The following is a 24,330-nucleotide window of genomic DNA, read 5'->3' as shown; positions in this document are numbered from 1 at the left end:
TATCTCTGAAAACATGAATTTGAATTTCATTTTTGTTGAGATTCCCTATCAAAACACACAACATACACATACACACACACACACACACACACAAAAGCAGAAAGGAAAGTCTCAGAACTGGCACTTGACTTCCTCCCAGAACAGTTATTATCATTTATTCAGTACTTTGGTGTAGGTTTTCTCTAAGACCTCAGGCAGCTTATATCACAGCCCAGTGCACAAGACTCACAATTCAGGGAAAGCCACTCGGGCAGGAAATTCTCCAGAACCTCACCAAAGTGAGACCAAGATCTCACCTGACTCCCTTGTTCTTTTTCCTATAAACACAATAATCTTTTATAGAACCATAGCCCCAGAATAAGATTAGGATTCTTCATGCTATAGTGTATAGACTTACAGGTAATATCAGGGTAAGACAGAGACCTCATTTGAGCTCTTGGCTGAAATGACTGTCTTTCTGTACTTACAGTTTAATTGTTCTGCTGCCCTAATAATAGTTACAACTTCAATCACAAGTAAAATGAATTTAGGTGACTAAAAATAATTATTATAGAAATTAATTTACATCCACATTCCCAAAGACCAATTGAATCAGATCATGACATACTGGGGAAAAAAGGAACCTTCTGATACCCTTGTTATTCCAAGTTTGGCTTTTGAAAACTCCTAAGAACCTTTCTTGCCATTCTCAGTCCTAAACATAGCTATAAAGGAAAATTGCCTTGAGGAAAGGGAAGAAAAAAAACTTTCTTTCATACTTTCTTTCAACTTTGGGAATGAGAAAAATTGGTGCATCCTCTGCAGGTGGAGGGAAGATGCTTCCTTGATATGAGGAGAAGAACTCAGTATTCTAGCTCAAATGCCAGGGTTATAGTTGAACATAGGACATTTTGGAGGCAAGAATAAATAGTAATAATTGGCATGTACACAAAAATTGACGATGTATTAGGGAATAAAAGTGTCACAATCAAATATAGAAAGGCAGAAATATTAAATGTATCTTTTTCAAATCATGATGCAATAAAAATTACATATGATAAAGGGTCATGGAAAAGTAGACAATAAATTAATGGGAAACTAAATAATCTAATCCTAAAGAATGAGTGGGCCAAACAACAAATCACAGAAATGATAATTTCATCAAAGAGAATGACAATAAGACAACATATCAAAACTTATGGGATGCTGCCAAAGTAGTTATTAGGCAAAATTTTTTATCTCTAAATTCTTACATGACTAAAAGAGAGAAAGAAGAGATCAATGAATTGGGCATGCAGCTGAAAAAGATAGAAAAAGAACAAATTAAAAATCCTCAATTAAATAGCAAATTAGAAATACTGAAAATCAAAGAAGAGATTAATAAAAGTGAAAGTAAGAAAATGAACTAAGAAATAAAATTAAGAGTTGTTTTTATGAAAAAGACCAATAAAATAGATAAACCTTTAGCTAATTTGATTAAAAAAGACAGAAAATCAAAATACCTGTATCAAAAATGAAAAGGATGAATTCACAATAAAGAGGAGATTAAAGCAATAATTCAGAACTATTTTGTGCAATTGTATACTAATAAACCTGACAATCTAAGTGAAATGGATGAATATTTGTAAAAATTTTAATTGCCCAGATTAACAGAAGAGGAAATAAAATACTTGACCCTATTTTAGAAAAAGAAATTGAACAAGTCATCAGTGAACTCCATAAGAAAAATTCTTTAGGGTCAGATGAATTATAAGTGAATTCTACCAAACATTTAAGGAACAATTAATTCCAATAATATAAAAACTATTTGGAAAAATAAGTGAAGAAGGATTCCTGCCAAATTCCTTCTATAACACAAATATGGTACTGCTACCTAAACCAGGAAGAGCCAAAATAGAGGGGGGGGGAATCATAAACCAATTTCTCATTTGAATATTAATGCAAAAATTGTAAATAAAAATATTAACAAAAAGATTACAGCAATCTATCACCAGAATAATACACTATGACAGTGGGATTTATACCAAGAATGCAGGGCTGGTACAATATTAGGAAAATTATCAGCATAATTGACCATAACAATAACAAAACTAACAGAAATCATAAGACTATCTCAATTGATATTGAAAAAGCTTTTGACAAAATATAGTACCCATTTATATTAAAAACACTAGAAAGATAGGGGTAGTTAGGTGGTACAGTGGATACAGCACTAGCCCTAGAGTCAGGAGGACCTGAGTTCAAATCCAGCCTCAGACACCTAATAATTACATAGCTGTGTGACCTTGGGAAAGTCACTTAACTCCATTGCTTTGTAACATCCCCCCCAACACACACACACACACGCACACACACACACTAGAGAGCATAGGAGAATAAATGAAGTTTTTCTTAAAATGATAAACAGTATCTATCAGCAAGCATTATATGTAATGAGGATAAGCTAGAACCATTCCCAATAAAATCAAAGATGAAACAAGAATGCCCAATAATATCACTATTTTTCAATACTATGCTAGAAATGTTAGCTTTAGCAATAAGAGAATAAAAAAAATTGAAGGAATTAGATTAGGCAAGAAGGAAACAAAACTATCACTCTTTGCAGATGATATATGACAGTATACTTAGAGAAGCCTAGAGAATCAATTAAAAACTACTTGAAACAATGAACAACTTTAAAAAGTTGCAGGATTTAAAACAAACCCAGTAGGCAGGGGATAGAGAAATTCCATTTAAAATAACTGTAGACAATATAAAATATTTGGGAGTCTATCTGCCAAGACAAATGTAGGAAGTATGTAAATATAATTTTAAAACATTTTTCACATAAGTAAAGTCAGATCTAAGCAATTTGAAAAATATCAATTGCTCATGGTAGACTGAATTAATATAATAAAAATGACAGGTCTTCCTATATTAACCTATTTATCCAGTGACATACCAAACTAACAAAAAATTAATTTTTAGAGCTAGAAAAATAATAATAATATTCATCTTTAAGAACAAACGTTCAATATCAAGCAAATTAATGAAAAAAAGCAAAGGAAGATGGGCTAGCCCCACCAGATCTAAAACTACCATATTTCCCCGTGTATAAGATACACTCTTTTTTGAAAATTTTGGGGTCTAAAACTGGGAGCCTCTTAAATAGTGGTTGTAGATTTTTTTTACTTGCATTTCTTGCTTTTTCATGCTTGTTGTCTTTGCATTCATTGTTTCACATTTGTTACAGGTATATTAAATTCCATTTTGCCACATTCTGCCCAGAAATGACTTGGAAAAGATTTTTGTACAAGTGCTGAATTCAAGTTCAGAGTGATCCAGTTTGCAAAAGGGAATGGAAATTCTGCTGCTGAATGTAAGTTTTGTCCTTCTCCAATGAGAAAACAATCCAAAACTGGCTACAGAAAGAAGAAACCCTTCTGAAAACCCCCCAGCAGAAGAAGGCCATGAGAGGCAAGTCAGCCAAATGGCCTGAGTCAGAGAGGGAACTGAAGAGATGGACTGAAGAGCAAAGGGCCATTGGAATTCCCTGTGTCCACAAAGATGGTTCAGCAGGAGGCAAGAAGAATTGCTGATGAAAAAGAAGTGACTGATTTCCAAGGAGGGCACAACTGGTACTTCAGTTTCATGAAATAGAATAGACTAAGCATGTGTCCATGCACCAGACTTGCCCAAAAGATGCCTGAAAGCTATGAACAGAAGGTCCTTGAATTTCATGGTGAATAAAACTTGAGCTCAATAACTTTATATAATATATTTTATTTTTCAAATTTCAGGCCCCAAAATTAAGGTGTTACCTTATATGTGGGGAAATATAGTATATTATAAAGCAGAAATCATCAAAACTATTTGGTACTGACTAAGAAATGGGGTGGTAGATCAGTGAAATAGATTAGGTAAATAACTATAGTAATCTACTATTTGCTAACCCAAAGACTCCAGCTTTTGGGAGAAGAACTCATTATTTGGCAAAAATTCCTGGGAAAACTGGAAAATATTATGGCAGAAACTAGGCCCCCTATACCAAGATAAGGTCAAAATGATTTAGATATAAAGGGTGATCCCAACAAACCAACCAAGAGAGCAAGGAATAGTTTAACTGTCAGATCTATGAAAGGGGGGGAAGAATTATGACTAAATAGGAAAGAAAGTATATGCAAAATGGATAATTTTGATTATGTTAAATTAAAAAGATTTTGCACGAAGAATTGCTAGTAGTAACCCTGGATTCTTGCCAAGGAGACCTCAAGCTTTAGCAAATCCTCCAAGAGCCCCATCTATTTCACACAAAAACCTTCATTGCCATCTTCCAGTGTCCCCTATATGACCAATGCAGAAACTGAGGCTTTGAAGTATAATGTGACATGCTCAGGGTCACATAACTGAGATACAAACCCAAGTCTCTTAATTTCTAGTCATATATTCCTTTAACTATAAAATGTTTTTTCCTTTGATTTTCTCCAGAGAGTCCTGTTCAATCATGGGAGGCTGAAGAGGAAATAGCACATTCCATATCTGTTCTCCTTTAGCCTCAGTATTAAAAGAAGATGTAGTATTTCCCTCAGCTACCTACAAGGGACGCCAGGACCCAAGTCTCTGCTTTGTTCCTCTGTCCTGGTTCTAGAAGCCAGAGGTCTCTTCAGAGGGGACTCTATAGATATAGTGGCATCTCTCACCCTCATAGTTCCTTTCCCAATATCGCCTTGCCATGTCCTTGGGGGTCTCATCTGCGAAGCGCACTCGAAATGGGCAGAACCTTTTCTGAGATCCTTGTATATCATCTGAGCAACTGGTGATAAGAGCTGGTTTAAGCTTCACAGTTTGCCTATTCTTTGGCCTGTGGGAAAACAGTGAAGAGTATGAGGAAGAGGGGAGAAAAGGATCACAAACTTTTTGCCAACCTTTTTTCCTAAAAGTTGATCACATCACCTAAAACCAAGATTTTCATTCACCCCGCTGGATAATCAGACCACTCATTCACTCATTTAAAAATGTTTATTAAGGTTCTACTATGTATAACCAATATGTGCTACAAGGGTGACTACCATGAGTTCATCCTCTTGCTATTCCACTGACAAAAGAAGCCCTGAAGGTGGGTCCATTTGGTATGAGTGGCTCCACTTCAAATTTATGTTCTCTAATCTCAACTGGACCCTCACAGTCTCCAGGGAATTCTTTTACATTTCCCTAATTGACTCTATAGTAAGCCCCACAAAAGTACAAAAGTAGTTTCAAACCTTCTCTTCTTTTTCCTGTTTTACACACTATCCTCCCACCTGCCCTCTCAGCTGCAGACTTTGTCCCGTATTTTATTGAAGAAAACTCTCCTTCCTTTCTTTGCTACCTTCCCAAACTTCTTGAGTTAATTTTCTATTCTTTTATTAACTTCAGACCCTAATGAAAAGCAGTTCTTCTCACTAAGACCAACTATTCTGCTTAGACCCTGCACTTCATCTCTTCTTGTCTCTTTGAGAATACTGCTCCAATAATCACCTCAACAACTTTAGTCTCTCCCTATTTACTGGTTTCTTTCTTGCTGCCTCCAAAAACACCTGTTATCCCCAATCTTGTTTAAAAAAAATCCCAATGCTGTTATAATTCTATATCTCACTCAACTTCTACAGGAAGCCACCTCTAGTCATCCCCTTTATCTTTCAACACTTTGCAATTTGACTACCTAACACATCACTCAACTGAAACTGCTTCTTCAAAGTTCCAAGTGATGTCTTAATTGCTGTATTTAGTGGCTTTTTTTTCAATTCCCATAATTGTTGACCCCTCTATAGCATTTGACATTTAGCCATTCTCTCCTTCCTTGATACTCTCCCCCTCTGGGTTTTTGGGACATTATTCTCTCTTGGTTGTCCTCCTACCTATTATAATGACTGTCCTCAGCCTCTCTCGTTGAATCCTCATTTATGTCAGCTAGTGGTATATAGAGTAGCATTGGTCCTGAAGTCAGGAAGCCCTGAGATCAAATCCAGTCTTAGACATTTCCTAACTGTTTCACATTGGGTTAGGCACTTTATCTTTCTCTACCTCAGTTTCCTCATCTGTAGAATGGAAATAATAGCACCTATCTCTCATAGTATTATTTCATAAATGAGGTAACATTTGTGAATCATAGTTTGTAAACTACAGAAGTAATAGCTATTATTATTTCTATCCACTAACTGTGGGTATATTTCAAGGCTCTGTATTTTTCTCTTTTTTATACTCTTTCACTAGGTAATCTCATCACCTTAATAATGATCCACTTTATGAAGATAATTCACAGATCTCAACTTCCAGCCTTATTCTCTTTTCTCCCAGTCGCTAATGCCTTATCACAAATTACTTATGGGAAATTTCAAAATGGATGTCCTATATGTATTTCAAACTCAAAATATCCAAAAGAGAACTGATTATCTATCCCCTGAAATCCACCTTCCTTAATATTTCTATTTCTGTCAAGTAGACTACCATCTTTCTGATCACTTGGATTTACAAACCACAGAGTTCCTCCCAGGTCTTCCCTCTCCCTATTCCACTTCCTTACCATATACATTCAGTTGATAAATCTTGTCAGTTCTCTCTACCCATATGACCACCTAGTTCAGGTCTTTATTATCTATCATCTTGACTTCTGCAATATTGCTCTCCCTCTTCTAGTCTCTCCAATTCAACTTCCACACAGCTATCAAAGTGAGATTCCTGAAACATAGGTCTCATCATGTCATTCCCCAGCTCAAGAAGCTTTAGTGGTTCCCTATTCCCTCTAGGACTGAATATAAAAATACCTTTGCTTGATATTTAAAGCCCTTTACCAACTGGTTCCAGCCTGTCTTTCCAGACTTTTTATACATGACATCCCACTTACCTTGCCCTCTTCCCCCAAATATACACACACAGTTTGCCTCTCAAACACGACATTCTATCTCCAGCTTCCTTATCTTTGTACAGGTCTAGAATACACTATCTCCACATCTTAGACTTCCTAATTCCCTACAAAGCTCAGTTGAAGTGCTCCCTTCTACAAGAGGCCTGTCTTGATTGCCCTCAGCTACTAGAGCCTTGACCAAACCTGTTGTTGCCTTGTGCTTACTTTGGATCCATTTCATATCTACTGCTGTGTGTACATGTTATCTCCTGATGGACTATAAGCTCCTCAAAGGCAGGTACTTCAGTCCTTGTGTCCCCAAGGCCTAGTACAGTGTTTAATACATAATGAGCACTTAATAAAAGATGTTGTGGCTCAGCTGGGTGGCTCAGTGAGCCACCGGCCCTGGAGTCAGGAGGACCTGAGTTCAAATCAGACTTAATAACTATGTGACCTTGGGCAAGTCACTTAACCCCATTGCCTTGTAAAAAACAAAAACAAAAAAATTAATAAGTGTCATTGGTTAGTTGACTGATTGCTATGCTGGAGTCAGAAGAATTGAGTTCAGATCTCAGTCTTGTTACTTCTTGCCTATATGATGTTGAGTAACATTTTTCTACTCTCTCAGTCTACTTCCTCATCTATTAAATATAAGGGTTTTCAGTGATCTTTTAAGGGTTCTTTCTAACTTTAAATCTAAAGATCCCTAGGAACCCTGAGCAGACAGAGTTGTCCATGCTGACATGAGCCTCAAAATTCATGTCTATCAATGGATGACCCTGAAGACTCAAGTGATGATTCTATCATTTGGAAATAATCATGCTAGTTCTCTCCTCCCCCCACCTCCCAATTTTAAAATATAACTAACTCATTCCAATTATTTTAGTTTTAACGTTAACCATTCACATTTTATAGCATGCCTATCCAGTCTTATTTCTCTTCCTTTACAACATGTCCTGAATTACTCCTCTTGTAGATATTGGCTAAGCACCTTGCATTTCTTCCTGCCTCTGTATTTTCTATTCCTGAAGCTGAAAAAGTGATATACCTGCACAGGATTGAATACTGAAAGAAACCTTACAAATTATCTATTTCAATGCTGACATTTTAGAGGATTAAACAAGTATTCACCTAAAGAACTGGTGCAGGATTTGAACTCATGTGTCCTAACTCCAAAATCAGTATTTTATTTTACCATTCCACATTTCTCTGGAGGCACCTAATGTCAATACCACTCATTGTCTCTCAGCATTGCTTTTTTTCATCCTAAACTACTTAAATGTGAGTAGGATGTCCACCTGTTATCTTCAGAATCAAATCCAACTTGAGAAACAATATCTGATCCCCTTTCTCTCTCCACTCAATCCAGCAGAATTATTAGTTCCATCTCCCTTTGATTTTTCTCAACTCTCCTAGACCCACTACACATCATCTTGGTCTGTGAAGCCTTCAGTCTCTTTCCTTCTCACTGTCTCCATTGTTCTCATTCATTCTCTCTCTCTCTCTCTCTCTCTCTCTCTCTCTCTCTCTCTCTCTCTCTCTCTCTCTTTCTCCTCTCTCTCCCTCTTTCCCTCTCTCTCCCTCTCTCTTCTTCCTCTCTCTCTCTCTCTCTCTCTCTCTCTCTCTCTTCCACACACACACACACACACACACACACACACACACACACCCCAAACTCCATCTTTCTGTAACTCACACTTTGGAATTCTTGATCATAGTGAATGTATTGGCATTTGGGTAACTCATTGAGAGCTTGTCCAGCAGCTAAATCTTCAAAAAGTTCCTGGAGGAAGGCAATTCCTAGGAATACAGTAACTGGGACTTCTGAGACAAAAAGCACCACTTTCTTCCACATCACCAAAAAAACTCCAAGACTTAGGGGCCAGGGTCACCTTCTTGCATGAGGAAGCCCGGGAAAAATGGGTGAGTCCCCTAGTTCTAGAGTACCATGGGGCTTACCATAAGTCTGAAGGAGCAGAGGAAAAAGAACAGCCAGGTGTGTCACAGCTGCGGCCCAAGGAACTGTCTCTTGAGATAGGAAATGATGCTGCTGGGAGTAAGGAAGGGAAGAAATGTTTAGTCTAGCACTTTCTTTGAGGGTAGGTTCCCTATTGTTACTGCTGGGTGGGGTGGGGGACTAACTTTTAGGGACAGTATCTTTGGAGTGAGTAGGGAACCCCCCAAATACTATATAGTGCATCCCATCCACCCCTTCCTTGCCCCTCTCCCACTTCCCTCATGGGCTCTAGGAAGGGGCTTACAATATTCTAGGTGTTTTCTGTTGGGCGTCTCTGTTGGTTCCCATGAGACTTTGGGCCTATTGGGTGGTGACTCTCCCAGAACTGTGCTTGAGACGGACTTTGATCCCCAGTCTATGCTCCACTGGGGACACTCTCTCTCACTGGTGGCCCGGGTCTCTTTTCTTGGGAACACATGGCCTTTGTTTCCACCCTGAGCATTGTTGGCCTGTCCCCAGTGTATGGCCTTGGACTTCAGCTTTTCCCGCTTCTGCTGGACCTGCTGTGTGAAGGTAAACAAGTGGTGGGTAACTGGATTTCTCTTGGAGCCCTGCCCTGCTGGGTCAGGGGTCCCAGTTTGATGTCCTTGGAGAAGCACATATCCCTATCAGGAAACAAGCCCTTTTGGCCCTGAGGTATTTTCTACTCCTGCCTTCTAGGAAAGTAACTGGATTACCTTAGGTTGGGGTGTGATGAAAATATAGGCCAGGGCCTTGGAATGAGCCCCAGCTGCCTTCTTTCCCCATGATTGGTAACTTGCACCAGCAGGGAGCTTCTGATGTCAATCATGGGAAAACCCTTATGCTTCTGACCCCTGGACTCATAAATTGGTGTGATCCCAGAGCATACCTGGTCTCTCCCTCAATGGTGCTCATCATTATCCAGTCAGATGTGAGGGAGATGGGGTAGGTAGCAAGAAGGCAACTGGAGGGGGAAGAGACATACACAGACATCCCCCTAAAATCCCCTTTCAGCACCCAGGAACTAAACATTTGGTAGACTGTCAGGAGACACTGTGGTGAAACAGACCAAGAGACCATCTTCCTGGTGGCCTCAGGATTAGGGACCATTGCCCAAGGTCAGGTCCAAGAGGAGTTTTTCTAGATGGTTGCTACTGGGATGTGCTGAACTAATGGTCACTCTGCCCTTTTCCCTAATCCTGTTTTTCCAAGTCAGTCCCCATCTCTAATTCCCTTAACTCCCCCTTTAGAGGCTTAAAGAGGTAACCCTAGAATGCAAAACATTTGGGTTCCAATCCTGACTGAGCCACTATGTAACCCCCAAAAGGTAACTTCACTGGTTTTCCATAAAATGAAAAGATTGAACAAGATGATCTTAATGATCCTTTCTAGCCTCAAGGTTCTATGTTCCAGGTTCTAGGTTCTCTTTGGTTCTATGACTTCTCTGCCTCTTTGCCTGTACTCCCTTTTCCTACTCCTCTCCTTTCTAATTCACAACCTACCCCCTCCCTCTCCTTGTCCTCTATGAGCTAGCACAGCAGGTCATACTCACCCTCTGGGCCCTCCAGGTGGGGCCCAGAGAAGATCCTGTGAAGAGGACCTTCTAACCCAGGGACTTCACTTTGGTGAGGAGCATCTTCCCTGCTCTGTGTCCTCCAGACTGACCTCTCTCCTGTTGCCTGAAGGGGCAAGTTCAGGTTCATTGTGATTCATCTCTCTCCTCAGTACCCCAACTGGCAAGGTGAGTGTGGCACAGAGGGCTAAGGGGAGAGAGGGTAGTGGCCAGAGGAGACATTGCCTTGAAACCTGGTGATTATCTTAAGAATGGAGCCAACCCCAACAATCCACAAGTATCTCATTTTTAGGGAAGCCTATCCTAAACTCTAAGATTTAGAAGAACTGGAGAGATACAATGAGACAGGCAATTCCAGAGCAAAGGAAAAGGAGTTCAGAGAGAGGAGTAGGGGATTGGAAGAGAGTGAAAAATTACTTCAGTCCCCTCAATTCCACAGGTAATTCAATAGTTAGACATTATTCTTGTCCTCATTCTTGGACTGGCTCACTAAAGACAAAAGAAAATAGACTCCATTAGAAAATCACTGTTATAGGACTGATTGATCCAGTTATGGGCATTCACTGATCTGAACTCCCTCTTCCAATCTAAATAGTCCATGAGGGAACATAAGACACACATAATCTTCCAGTTACCAAAAACAATATTTTATTTATTTATTTATTTATTTATTTTTACTGCTCCACAGTGTTTGACACTCCTTGAAAAGCCTCAATAACCTTCTCTCCATAGCTTCAGGGATATTGTACTCTCTCCCAGGTCTGCTGTTCCTTCTCTGAATATTCCTTCTTTTTCCTTTTCTGGCTCTTCTTCCTTATCCTCCTAAATGTGATCATTCCAACAATAATTCACTTACATATTGATGAAAAAACATTTTGAAGCCCTGTAATGGGAACAAATACACTTTAAATCCTTTAACGAGGATCTGTTGGAGTACAAGTCTGGTGCCAAAGATAATTCCAGCTCCAATAATATATATTAAGTTGCTGCAGTTAAAAAGCTCATAGTTGGATCTTGGGATCCAACTGTCCATCTGCCATGAGACAAACCATCACCTGTCCCTGCCTCTCGCCACTCCCTCAATTGCCACTCCACCCCTTACCCCCTTCATTGACTGTCCCACAGGGTCCAAAGTCTTTACTCTGAAAGAATTAAGTGTTAAAAGCAGACCCAAATCACCAGGATACCCCAGCTAGGAGGATCCTGGTCCTATTTTGTTGTTTTGGGGACATAATTGATTAAGAGGGATAGCTGAGGATATTCATATTGTGCTGCTAGAGGTGAAATCTTGAACCAGTGTGAGACAGACCATAGTGAAAGCATTTGCAAAAATGTTTTCATTAATCAAGAACAAAGGTTAGAAGTTCAAAGATGATCAAATACCATTGAAATTCCAACCATAAACGATACCAACTAGCAATCTGGAGGCCTTATTCCCATGACCTGCTGGGAAGCTTCTGGGAAGACAAAGCCTTTGGGTTCTGAGGGGAGTGTGGTATCAGACCTGAGAGGAAAAGGCCATGCTGATGACTAAACCATCCAGAGTCAGATTTGGAGGCACTGTGTTGTCACAGCCCAGCATTACTGGAACAAATAGAAAGGAAATAATATTCAAAAGGTCAAGCACTCCCATCACCAAACCATCACCTGAAGTCCTGTTCCTACCAAAACAGACCATGGGGTGGGACAATTCTAGAAAAGACAGTGAGAGAGATGTCTATGCACCACATCCCCTTCACTATAATAAACATAATGTGCAAATATGCCATCATGTGCATACATGATGGGATGGTCCTCTTCAATTATAAATGGCAAAACTACTACTACATTTATGCGCTTACTCACATTACAACCTCACTCACAATGAGGTAGGTAGTTCACAAAATAATTGTCCCCAGTTGAGAAAGGAGGAAAATAGCCTTTGGCCATCTTCTCTCTTTTTCTCATTCTTCCTTATGCAATTTTAGCTACCTTTTCAATTTCAGCTATTGCCCAGGCTCGTCCCAGAGTTTTAGCCGCAACTCTCTGGACAAATGCCTCTGGGCTGGGGCCTACAGAGATGTGCTCCTGAAAGCTATAGGAAAACATGTCAGGAAATCCAAGGCTTCTGACCCCCAAGTCTACCATATTATCTCGAGTTTCTTAGGGAATAGAATGATTAGCTCCATGTGTGCTGACATAGATTAACATGGATGAGTGAGAGTAAGTTAGAAGGTTTGATTATTCATTGGTCTCTAAAATGTAATATGCCTAAGCCTGAAGTTATTTACCTTTCCCCACAAAGCTCCTAACTTCTCCTTTTCTACAGGCTTGAAACCTAAGTCATCTTTATTCCTCTCAACCCCCAAATCTAACCAATACCCAGATCCTGTTATTTTTCCATATTATCTTTTGAATCCAAAGAATCTATAACCTCCTGACCAACCTGCTGATGATTATAGTATAGTCTTTTCTACATTGTACTCATTTAGTTAGGCAGATTCACATATAGTCTATGCTCTATTGAAAGCAACAGTCCTTGGTCAAATCCAATTGCCAAATATTTTTATATGGTCCATGAGCTAAGAATTTTTAAATTATTGAAAAAAAATTTAAAAATTATTTCATGATGTGAAAATTATATAAAATTCAAATTTCAGTGTCCATAAATAAAATTTTATTGGAACATAATTACAAGCTCATTCATTTGTGTATCCTATGGTCAAGTTACATAGTTGCAAAAGAGGGATAAATAATAGGCGGTTCTTTCATTAATTCACCCTGCTGCTCAGCTCCTTACAAATCAGTGACTATAATACAAATCAGTATAACTACCCTGAAGAGTTTTTCGTTTGCCACACATATTGCAATATAATTACTTTTTTTTTGCTAGCAGTATATACCCATCATGCTAAAACAAGAAAAGAAGTGTGTGTGTGTGGGGGGGGTTACTATTTTCTGAGCTCAGGACTAAGATTGATATTTTTCTGAATGAAAAGGATAACCTTCAACCACCATTATGCTAGTGCAAAATAAATTTTCATATTTCAAAATCCATTTAACTTTGCAATTGAGGAGCTTCTGCCTAATCTTCAATTGAGAGTAATTAATCTGCAATGTAATGATACTTGCAAAAGTCAAATATCAAAAGAAGAATCCATTATAATTCTATAAATTTCTTCTAAGCTATCAATAGATTCTATTAAAATCACATGCTCATGGGCTGCTATCAGTATTTGTTAGGTCCTATTTGTGTGAAAAGAAAATTTCAAAAATGAAATATGTAGGGGCAGTTAGGTGGCACAGTGAATAGAGCACTGACCCTGGTGTAAGGAGTACTTGAGTTCAAATCCGACCTCAGATAATTACCTAGCTGTGTGACCTTGGGCAAGTCACTTAACCCCACTGTCTTACCAAAAAAACCCTAAAAAAATGAAGTATGTAAAATCTTATGACACACCAGCATTAGCAGATGAAAATTTGCATTCAATTTTGATGTCAGGGAACACTAACTGTGAAATTCAACTAAAAATATTATTTATACACCCCCCCACAAAATTTAATTCTTCATACTAGTCTAACTGTTATAAAAACTCCAGTCATATTTTTATATTTTGAATTTCATCAATAAAACATTAAGGAAAATTTTCTCTTGTTATATAAAAACCTACAAGATCCTAGATTCTACTTTTTGGTCAACAAAATCTATAGAGGGAGTCTGCTCACTCCTGATCTATTGCTAGGACTAAACACAAAGTCTTCAACCTTGGTAGAATCTGCCAGAATTGAAGCATTATGCAAGCACAGGCTTAAAAAACCTAGCCATCCCATACCATAATGGCATCATAGTAGGAAGTTTGGCCATGTGACCCATAAAACATAAATATACAAAATTGTCTGTGATGACACTGGTAGAATGAAATAAAAGAGGACACAGGATTTTAAGCATCAAACCATTCTTAGGTCATCTATAAATATTAATTTAAGCTCTGGCAGAAAGACTTGACTTTAAGGACTACCTTTGCTACATACTGATTTATCCTACAAGTTTCTTGTCCTTTCAGTGCCCTCCCCCCCATCCCCCAGACAATGCTCTAAATTGCTAAGAAGGTACTAATCTGCACAGGTGATGGGAGTTCCCTTCTGGAGACCTCTTATTCACTAGAGTGCATGGGTGTTCAGGGAGGACTAGCACCTCTGGTGTGAGGACTGCCAAGCCCTTCTGAGGACTGTTTATTCATTTGGTGTTTACCTGGAACTCAACACTAACATGTGGCTACAAGAAGCTATTGTATGTATAACAGGACACATGGGTCAAACCAGATTGAAGGTAACAGAATTTGGTCAGTAAGTTAGTGGGGTGCCTACTCCAAGCATGTGAAAAATCCGCCCCATCCCTCTCACCTGTGGAATAGGCAGATGAAAACAATTTGTTCCAATGGCCATGAAGACAGCTGAATCAGGTGCTGTGGAATGCTTAAAATTTGGTCAGACATTAAAGACACCAAAGTTATTCTCTGCATCCCAGGCTTACCAGTCATCTTGACTTTTGAGCTGCCACTAGCCTTTGATAACTCTGGAAGAGAGAGTGAGGCTGGTGATTTTGTTCAACTTTGCTTCATTTAAATCCAATTCACATATGAGTCAAGTCATCACCTCATGATGTCACTTATCCTATTTGAGAATGAAGGACAAACAATAATACATAGATACCACAAGTTCAGTCAAAAACTCCACACAAAATTCTAAGCATGAACTCTTTATTCAGTGACCAAGGACCTAATATACCACTGTAGGAAAAGAACCACAGTCATAATACTAAAAATGAAATGACGAACATAAGAAAGTTTGAGTCAAATGGAAAAATGTCCCACAGGCTGAGAGAAGCAAATAAGAGAATTAGAGGATTTGATTTCTTTGTGTACCCAAGAGCAATAATAAACATTTCCTGGGGCACTTGGTCATCTCATGCAGCAATATTTAATTATTAATTTACATAGGCAAGAGGACTGCCAATGTCTGCTGAACAAGATAAAGAAGCACAGAAATTCTATAAAGGACTTGACAGTCAACTAACCAAATCAAACATAGACTTTGATATTTGATAATTTCATTGGAAAGGTGGATTTAGGAGAAGATGGAAAAATAGACTAGAAAACATGGTTTAGGATTAAGCAATGATAGAGATCACCAAAAGAATACTGAGAAACCTAATATATAAATATTACTAGTCATTTCTTCAACAGTTGTGATAGTACTAAGTTGTATCACAAAAAAATTAAATTGAATCCATACTGACTGGAAATGATTGGTTACTCATATGAGATTGGTTACCCATTCAGAAGCAATTTTCTCATATATAGTCCATGGTTTCCTTCAACACTCAGTTAAAATCTTACCTCCTACATGAGAGCTTTCTATCCCATCTACTAGTGCCACTCTGTACCATGGAAATCATTTTATAATTAAAGGATTTTTTTTTGCTTTTTTTAAAGTAAACTTTGTTGCTATTCTGTTTTTACATCATCTATTTTCCACTGCATTCTTCTCTCCATCCTCGCACAGAGGCTATGCCTTATAATAAAGGATAAATAAAAGGAAAAAAAGATTCCACAACACTAAACAAGACATCAAACATCTAATGTAGTCTCTTGGTCACCTACTTCTGCAAAGGAGTGAGAGGGATGTGTCATATTTCTTCTTCTCCCATTTCTCCTTCTTCTTCTCTGATTTTCTAAAATTTTGATTTCTAAATTCTCTCCCTCCCTCCAACCCATTCCCTACTCAGTGAAGGCAAGTAATATGATATGAATTAAGTATGTGAACTCACACAAAACATATTTCCATATTAAACATGTTGCAAAAATAAATTTTTTTAAATGAAGTGAAAAAAAATCTTGTTTCCAGTTGCACTAAGAGTTCATCAGCTCTTTCCGGTGGCAAACAGCATTTTCCATCTTTTGAAATTATCTTGGATCATTGTCTTTCACAGATGATCAACATTATATATAATATTCTCCTGGTTCTGCTCACTTCACTTTGTATGAGTTCATTCTTCCCAGGTTTTTCTGAAGTCATCCCTCTCATGAATTCTTAGAGCATAATAGTAGTCCATCAGAATCATATACCATCATAACTCCACCAACAATGCTACCTTAGATTAATAGCTGAGTTTTACCCTTTTACTTTTGATACTAGTAATTTTTTTCTTTTTAAAAATCAAATTAACCAGTGGCTTATCAATTTTTTTTTTATAAAAAACCAACTCCTAATTTTTTAAACTCTCAATCTTAGTAATTTCTCTTGATTTTCAGTATTTCTACTTCAGTATTTGATGATTTTTAATTTGTTCTTTTTTGGGGGTGGGGTTTGCAAGGCATTGGGGGTTAAGTGGCTTGCTCAAGGCCACACGGCTAGGCAATTATTAAGTGTCTCAGGCTAGATTTGAACTCAGGTACTCCTGACTCCAAGACTGGTGCACCACCTAGCTGCCCCTAATTTGTTCTTTTTTAAATTTTTTAGTTACCTAATTTAATCTTCTCTTTCACTTCTTTTTTGATAGAAGTTTTAGAGATATAGATTTTTCCCTAAGCACAACTTTGGCTGCATCCCACAAATTGTAGTATGTTGTCTTATTGTTGTCATTATCTTTAATGAAATTATTGATTGTTCCTAGGATTTGTTCTTTGACCTATTCATTCTTCCCCTTACTTTTTTTTTTTAGATTTTTCAAGGTAATGGGGTTAAGTGGCTTGTCCAAGGTCACACAGCTAGACAATTATTAAGTGTCTGAGGCTGAATTTGAACTCAGGTCCTCCTTCTAACTCCAGGGCCAGTGCTTTATCCACTGTGCCACCTAGCTGCCCCAATTCTTTAGAATTATATTATTGAGTTTCTAATTAATTTTAATCTATGCTTCCAAAGCCTTTTATTGAATGTAATTATTAATGCATTATGGTCAGAATAGGAAGTATTTAATATTTGTGCTCTTCTGTATTTGTTCAAGAGATTTTTATGCCATAGTACATGGTCAATTTTTGTGACAGCCATACAACAGAGAAAAGGGTATACCCTTTCTTATTTCCATTTAACTTTCTCCAGAAGTCTAACATATCTCACTTTTTAAAGATTTATTCATCTTCACTTCTTTCTAATTTTTGTTTTGATATATCTAGTTCTGAAAGGGGAAAATTGAGGTCTCCCAAAAAGACTAGTCTTAAATTCTTTCTCCTCCTGCAAATCTTTCTCAGCCTTCAATTCATATAATTTTTCCTTTAAGAATTTGGATGCTAAAAAAAAAAAGGGGGCAGCTAGGTGGCGCAGTGGATACAGCACGGGCCCTAGAGTCAGGAGTACCTGAGTTCAAATCTGATCTCAGACACTTAATAATTACCTAGCCGTGTGGCCTTGGCAAGCCACTTAACCCCAGTGCCTTGCGAAAAACTAAAAAAAAAAAAAAAAGAATTTGGATGCTATAGCATTTGATGCATATATGTTCTGTGTTAATATAGCTTCATTATTAATGGCATCTTTTAGCATAATATAATTTCCTTGATTATTTCTTTTAATTAGGTCAGTTTTAGCTTTTGCTTTGCCTGAGATCATGACTGTAGCTCCCACCAACTGAAGTGTAATATTCTGCTCCAGTTCTTTATTTTAACTCTTTGTTAAAGTATCTTTCTGTGTCAAGTATATTTCTCTCTTTTTTTCAGGAAAAGTATATTCACAAATGTTTAATTGCTGAATCAAGTTTTGGGGGGTGACCATGGATGAACTAATGGCACATCTCCATACAACTGAATCCTCCAAGTACATTAAGTTTTAAATATGGCTACAGATGTAGTACTAATGGTACATCCTTAAACTGGACTCTCCAAGTGAATATACCACTGCTATTAACATACTAAGAACATGTCTATAATCTTTCAATTCAACAGGTCTTCAAAACAGTTACTTAGCAAGTCAAGAGATTCTATCTCCAACTGAACTCCTGAAGTGATGGGATGACCTTTACTCAGTCCTTAGACAATACACTGAAATGCCTTTCAACAAGTTAAAGGCAGTATTTAATGAAATCATTGTAATTAAGTTATTTATGCACAAAGTTAGGGAACTTAAGATGGATTCAATAGGACTGGCCTTTGGACAGGTTGGGGCATAACTCCCCCCCAAAGAACAATTCCCCCCACCCCCCAAAACCCGTAATAGGTAAAAGTCATATGAAATTATTAAGTAGGCTTTCCCCATAGTTTGGTGAAAGAAGCCAGATTAATTAAAACTTTTCTAAGATGTGGGGCACATAGCCCTTGCTTTAAAAAAAAAAGTTGCCTAAATCTTTTAAAATAAACATTCAAGTGTGACAGCTTGGTTGTGACTGGACTTATGACCAAAACAGAGAGAAGGGATCATTTCTTATTTAAACCCAAGCCTACCTAATGTACATAATTTCTCTATTAGAATAGCCATTCATGATCGAAATGCTCAGGTCAATGAAACCAATTCAAATAGGGTCATTATGGTACATGTACAAAAAGGAAAGAAGTCTCATCGGCTGCTTTTTAAAATAAATAAGGCGCTGGACAAGCGTTACTCATTGGTGGCCTTCTTCAGGTAGACTATCAAGTCGGCCCTCTCCCCCTTCTTCTTGATGCCCACGAAGATCATCTTCTTGCCGGGGATGTACTTCTTGGGGTTCTCCAGGTACTCCATCAAGGTGTCCTCTCCCCAGGTGATCCCTTTCTCCTCGTTGGCGTCGGTGTAGGAGAAGCCAGCGGCCTGGCCAGTCCTGCGGCCAAAGAGCCTGTGCGGGTTGGGGCCTGTCTTGTGCTTGCTGCCCTTCTCTGCCGTGTGTCACTGGGAGCACTTCTGCATGAAGATCTTCTTGCCCTTCTCCATGTCCCACATGGCGGCCCAGTCCCTGGCTCAGCCCGCTGCACCTGGCCTCAAGTATATTTCTTGTAAACAATATACTGCTGGTTCTAGCTTCTAATTCATTCCGCTACCCACTTCTATTTTATGGGTGAGTTCATCCATTCACATTCACAATTCTGTTTACTGTGTATAATCTTCCATTCTATTTTCTTTTCTTTATCCTTCTCTTTCCTGTCCCTTCTTAAAAGTGTGCTTTGCTTCTGACCATTACCTCTCTTAATCTGCCTTCCCTCTTATCACCCTCCCCCAACACTTTTCTCTAATCCCCTTCCCTTCCGACTTCCATGTTGACTAGAATAGATTTTTATGTGTTTGTACATGTATTCTTCTCTCTGAAATAGTTCAGATGAGAATGAGGTTTAAGCATTGTCCCTCCATGTCCCCCTCCATTGTAAAAGCTCTTCCTTGCATGCCTCTTTTATGTGAAATAATTTCCCTCATTCTTCCTCTCTCTTCCACCTTCTCCCAGTATATTTCTCTTTATCACTCATCATTTTTTAAAGATCATCCCCATATAAATGACTCATCCTTTTGCCCTCTGTCTATGTAGATGCTTTCTAAGAACCCTAATAATGATAAAATTCTTAGGATTTACATGTATCATATAGTATTATAAGCAGTATTATAACCTTTTTTAAGTCCCTTATGATTTCTCTTTCATGGTTGCCATTTTATACTTCTCTTGAATCTTGTGTTTGAATATCAAATTTTCTCTTCAGCTCTGGCTTTTTTATCAGGGAATATTTAGAATGTCCTCTATTTCATTAAATATCTATTTTTCCTCCTGAAGGATTATACTTAGTTTTTCTGGGTAGGTTATTCTTGAAATATTATAATCCATCATCTGATCCTTATAATAGCAGCTGCTAAATCTTATGTGATCCTGACTGTGGTTCCATAGTATCTGAATAATTTATGTTTGTCTTTCAGAATTTCTTCCTTAACCTGGGAGTTCTGGAATTTGGTTATAATATTCCTAGAAGTTTTCAGTTTGGGATGACTTTAGGAGATTACCAGTAGATTCTTTCAATTTCTATTTTACCTTTAGTTCTAGGATTTCGGAGCAGTTTTCCTTTATAACTTCTTGAAATGTGATGTCTAGCTTCTTTTTTTTTTATCATGACTCTCAGATAGTTCAATAATCCTTAAACTATCCAGGTATTATAAAACTATCTCTTATCAAGATCAGTTGCTTTTCTGATGAAATATTTCACATTTTCTGCAATTTTGTTTTTCTTTTTTTTTACTTTGTTTTGTTGTTTCTTCTGTCTCATGGAGTCATTAGCTTCTACTTGCCCAGTTCTAATTTTAAAAGGAATTATTTTAAAAAAATTTTATTTAAGGCAGTGGAGTTAAGTGACTTGCCCAAGGTCACACAGCTAAGCAATTATTAAGCGTCTGAGGCTGGATTTGAATTTAGGTCCTCTTGACTCCAGGCCTAGTGCTCTATCCACTGTGCCACCTAGCTGCCTTGAATTATTTTCTTCAGTGAGTTTTTGTACTTTTTTTCCCCATTTGACCAACTCTGTTTTATATTTCTTCTAAGTTTTATATTTCTTCTAAGATTTAGCCAATTCTGTTTTTTGAAGTACTATTTTCTTCAGTTTTTTGCCTCCTTAATCAAGTTGTTAATACTTTTAATAATTTTCTTGGGGGGCAGAGCCAAGATGGCGGCAAGAGAGGAACTCTCCTAGGCACTCTCTCATAAAAACTATAAACTAAGGACTCTAATTAAATTTTCAAGAGACAGAACCCACAGAGGGACCCAGTAAGGCAGTTCTCCTACTCAAGAAAACCTGGAAAAGAGCAGAAAGGCTCTGCTCCCCGGGTTGGAGGGGTGGCCCGCCAGAGGGATGGCCCCCCAGAGCAAAAGAACTTCAGTCTCCTGGAGGCAGCCCCAGGGCTCTGGGAGCCACGGCTCCCAGCAGGGGGAGAGTTTCCTGAGCTACGCCTCGGGGAGCATCAAGCACAAAATGAGGGAACAGCGGGGAACCTCTGCCAGAGTGAGCATGTGAAGCCCAGCCCTCAGGGCACACAGCCCAGATCCAGGAAACAGAAGCAGGTGGAGCCAGTAAGCAGGACCCCCGGGCATGAGTGCTGAGCCTAGGGAGGGGAATGAAGAGAGAGAGAGACTGCAGAGCTCTGTCTTCCGCCCCTGGAACAGGACTCTGGGGTTCTGACCACATTAAGATCCTGATCGCAGTCTAGGCCGCCCCATAGAACAGCAGGGCCCCCCCCCACCTCAGCCCTGTAGCAGAGGGGAGCGCATATGGTCATTCACAGACCAGGAGGGAGGACAGAGCCTCACACACTGAGACCCTTGTGGGAGTGTCCCAAAAGCTCAGGAAGCACCCCAAAAACAGGCTAAGGCTGGGAAAATGAGCAAGCAGAGAAACAAGAGAAATATCATTGAGAAAATTTTGCATATGAGCCCAAGAAGGATCAAAACACTCAGTCTAAAGATGAGGAAGCACAAGTTCCTGCATCTAAAGACTCCAAGAAAAATAGAAATTGGGCTCAAGCTATGACAGAGCTCAAAAAAAGACTTTGAAAATCAAATGAGGGAGTTAGAAGAAAAAGTGGGAAAAGAAATGAGAGAGATGCAGGAAAAACATGCAAATGAAGTCAGCAGCTTAGTCAAGGAAATCCAAAAAAATGCTGAAGAAAATAGCATGCTAAAAACCAGCTTAGGTCAAATGGATAAAACAGTTCAAAAAGTTACTGAGGAGAAGAATGTTTTAAAAAGCAAAATTGGACAGATGGAAAAAGAGATAAGAAAATTCTCTGAGGAAAACAAATCCTTCAGACAAAGAATAGAACTCAGGGAGATTGATGAATTTACAAGAAATCAGGAATCAATACTTCAAAACCAAAAAAAATGAAAAATTAGAAGAAAATGTGAAACATCTCATTGAAAAAACAACTGATATGGAAAACAGATTTAGGAAAGATAACTTAAAAATTAGTGGAATACCTGAAAGTCATGATCAGGAAAAGAGCCTTGACATCATTTTCAAAGAATTACTACAGGAAAATTGCCCTGATATCCTAGAAGCAGAGGGCAAAATAGAAATGGAGAGAATCCACCAATCCCCCCGAGAAAGAGATCCCAAAAAAACCAACCCCTAGGAATATTATAGCCAAGTTCCAGAACTCCCAAATCAAAGAGAAAATATTGCAAGCAGCCAGAAGGACACAATTCAAATATCATGGAGCTGCAATCAGGATCACACAGGACTTAGCAGCAACTACATTGGAAGCTCATAGGGCTTGGAATATAATATACTGGAAGGCAAAAGAACTTAGAATGCAACCGAGAATCAACTACCCAGCAAAACTGAATGTCCTCTTCCAGGGAAAAAGATGGACTTTCAATGAACCAGGGAATTTCAAATGTTCCTGTTGGAATGGCCAGAGCTGAACAGAAGAGAGTGAAGGAGAAGGGGAAAATATGAGGGACTTGATGATGAACTGTATGTATTCCTGCATAGAAAAATGATACTGATAATACTCACAAGAACCTTCTCAGTTAATAGAGCAGGTAGAAGGAGCTTTTATATTTGAAGCACAGGAGAAAGCTGAATTTGAAGATAAAATATGGTGTAAAAATGGAGTCAATAGAAAAAAGGGAAATGTAATGGGAGAAAGAAAAAGGAGAGGGGGAGTAGGCCAAGATATTTCATATAATAAGATTTTTCTTTATTCCAATGAGCTATTGCAATGATATGGAAGGGGGGAAAGGCAAGGGGGAATGAGGGAATCTTTGCTCTCATCAGAGGTGGCTAAGAGAGGAAACAGCGTATATACTCAATGGGGTATAGACATCTGGAGTAAGAAGGAGAAGGAGGGGGACGGGGGAAGGGGGGAATGTGAATGATGGAGGAAAGGATGGACCATGGGGGAAGAGTGGTCAGATATAACACATTTTCTTTTTTACTTCTTCCAAGGGGCTGGGAGTGGACGGATTGTCTGGGACCATAGGGCCAGGTGGATGCTGGGCCTAAGGGGTGGTATGGGGGCTTAGGGCCTTGTGGCCCCAGGGCCATGAATCTGTCTGTTGCACCACTGAACTACCCCACAGCAGAGTCAAAGTGAAAGGAGAGAGAAAATATAAAACATGGTAGTGAAGAAATACGAAAGAAGGAGTTGCGATCAGCAATGGCAACGGTGGAAAAATATGGAAATAACTTTTGTGATGGACTTATCATAAAGAATGTGATCCACCCATGATAGAGTTGTTGGTGCTGGAACAAAGACTGAAGCACATTTTTCATTATTATTATTATTATTATTATTTGGGGGGGGTGCAGAGCAAATGGGTCTGGGTGGCCTGCCTGGGGCCACATAGCAGGGTGATCTTTGGGTGTCTGAGGCCGGATTTGGACCTGGGTGCTCCTGGCTCAAGGGCCAATGCTCTATCCACCACCCAGCCACCCCTACTATTATTACTATTTTATTATATTTTGGGTCTTTTTTATTTTTTGGTTTTTGCAGGGCAGTGGGGTTGGGGTGGCTTGCATGTCACATAGCTGAGTGATTGTTGCGTGTATGGGGCCGGATATGGGCTCTGGTGCTCCTGGCTCCAGCGGTGCTCTATCCGTTGCACCACCTGGCCATACCTACAATTGTTACTATTATTTTTTTCTTTTTAATTTCAATTTTTTTCTCTACCCTTTATTGCTCAAGTGAGTCTATATTTTTTTGGGGGGAGGGGTATTTAGTTTACTCTTAAGAATATTTTATTAATGTATAAAAATTATTTGTACAAAATGAGAATAAACATTAAATACAAAAAATAATTTTCTTGTATTTCTCTTATTTGTTTTTTCAATTTTTTTCTCTACTATACTTAATTTTTAAAGACTGGTTTTGCTTTCTTTTGTTCTTTGAGCAATTCTTGTTGGACTTGTATCTAATTTTCATTTTCTTTTTTCCTCTTTGCCTTTTAAAAATTTTATTTTTAAAATCTTAATACTATTTTATATTTTCAAATTACTTGGTAAGATAATTTTCACCATTCTATTTTTT

General features: G+C 38.5%; 2 protein-coding genes and 1 pseudogene across 2 annotated transcripts in view; 1 reads left to right on the top strand and 2 right to left on the bottom strand.

The window, feature by feature from the left end:
- LOC141505268 (uncharacterized) overlaps positions 1-9,629 on the bottom strand; it is a 43,647-nt gene extending 34,018 nt beyond the window's left edge. Inside the window, exons 1-4 of the mRNA XM_074210967.1 lie at positions 9,536-9,629; positions 9,103-9,361; positions 8,801-8,888; positions 4,659-4,819 (exon numbers count right to left, since the gene is read on the bottom strand). Coding sequence (XP_074067068.1) covers positions 4,659-4,692 — 34 coding nt within the window. The 5' untranslated portion in view covers positions 4,693-4,819; positions 8,801-8,888; positions 9,103-9,361; positions 9,536-9,629. The remainder of the gene's footprint in view (positions 1-4,658; positions 4,820-8,800; positions 8,889-9,102; positions 9,362-9,535) is intronic.
- Positions 9,630-10,374: 745 nt separating this feature from the next.
- NTMT1 (N-terminal Xaa-Pro-Lys N-methyltransferase 1) overlaps positions 10,375-24,330 on the top strand; it is a 44,165-nt gene continuing 30,209 nt past the window's right edge. Inside the window, exon 1 of the mRNA XM_074210972.1 lies at positions 10,375-10,560. The gene's annotated coding sequence lies outside the window, so the exon portion shown is untranslated. The remainder of the gene's footprint in view (positions 10,561-24,330) is intronic.
- LOC141516758 (cytochrome c, somatic pseudogene) lies at positions 18,659-20,575 on the bottom strand (annotated as a pseudogene).

This window comes from Macrotis lagotis, chromosome 1 (genome assembly GCF_037893015.1).
Source record: "Macrotis lagotis isolate mMagLag1 chromosome 1, bilby.v1.9.chrom.fasta, whole genome shotgun sequence".
In the NCBI taxonomy this organism is placed as follows: Eukaryota; Metazoa; Chordata; class Mammalia; order Peramelemorphia; family Peramelidae; genus Macrotis; species Macrotis lagotis.
Note: the sequence above shows the minus strand (reverse complement) of the source record. Positions and strands in the feature narration are given on the sequence as shown.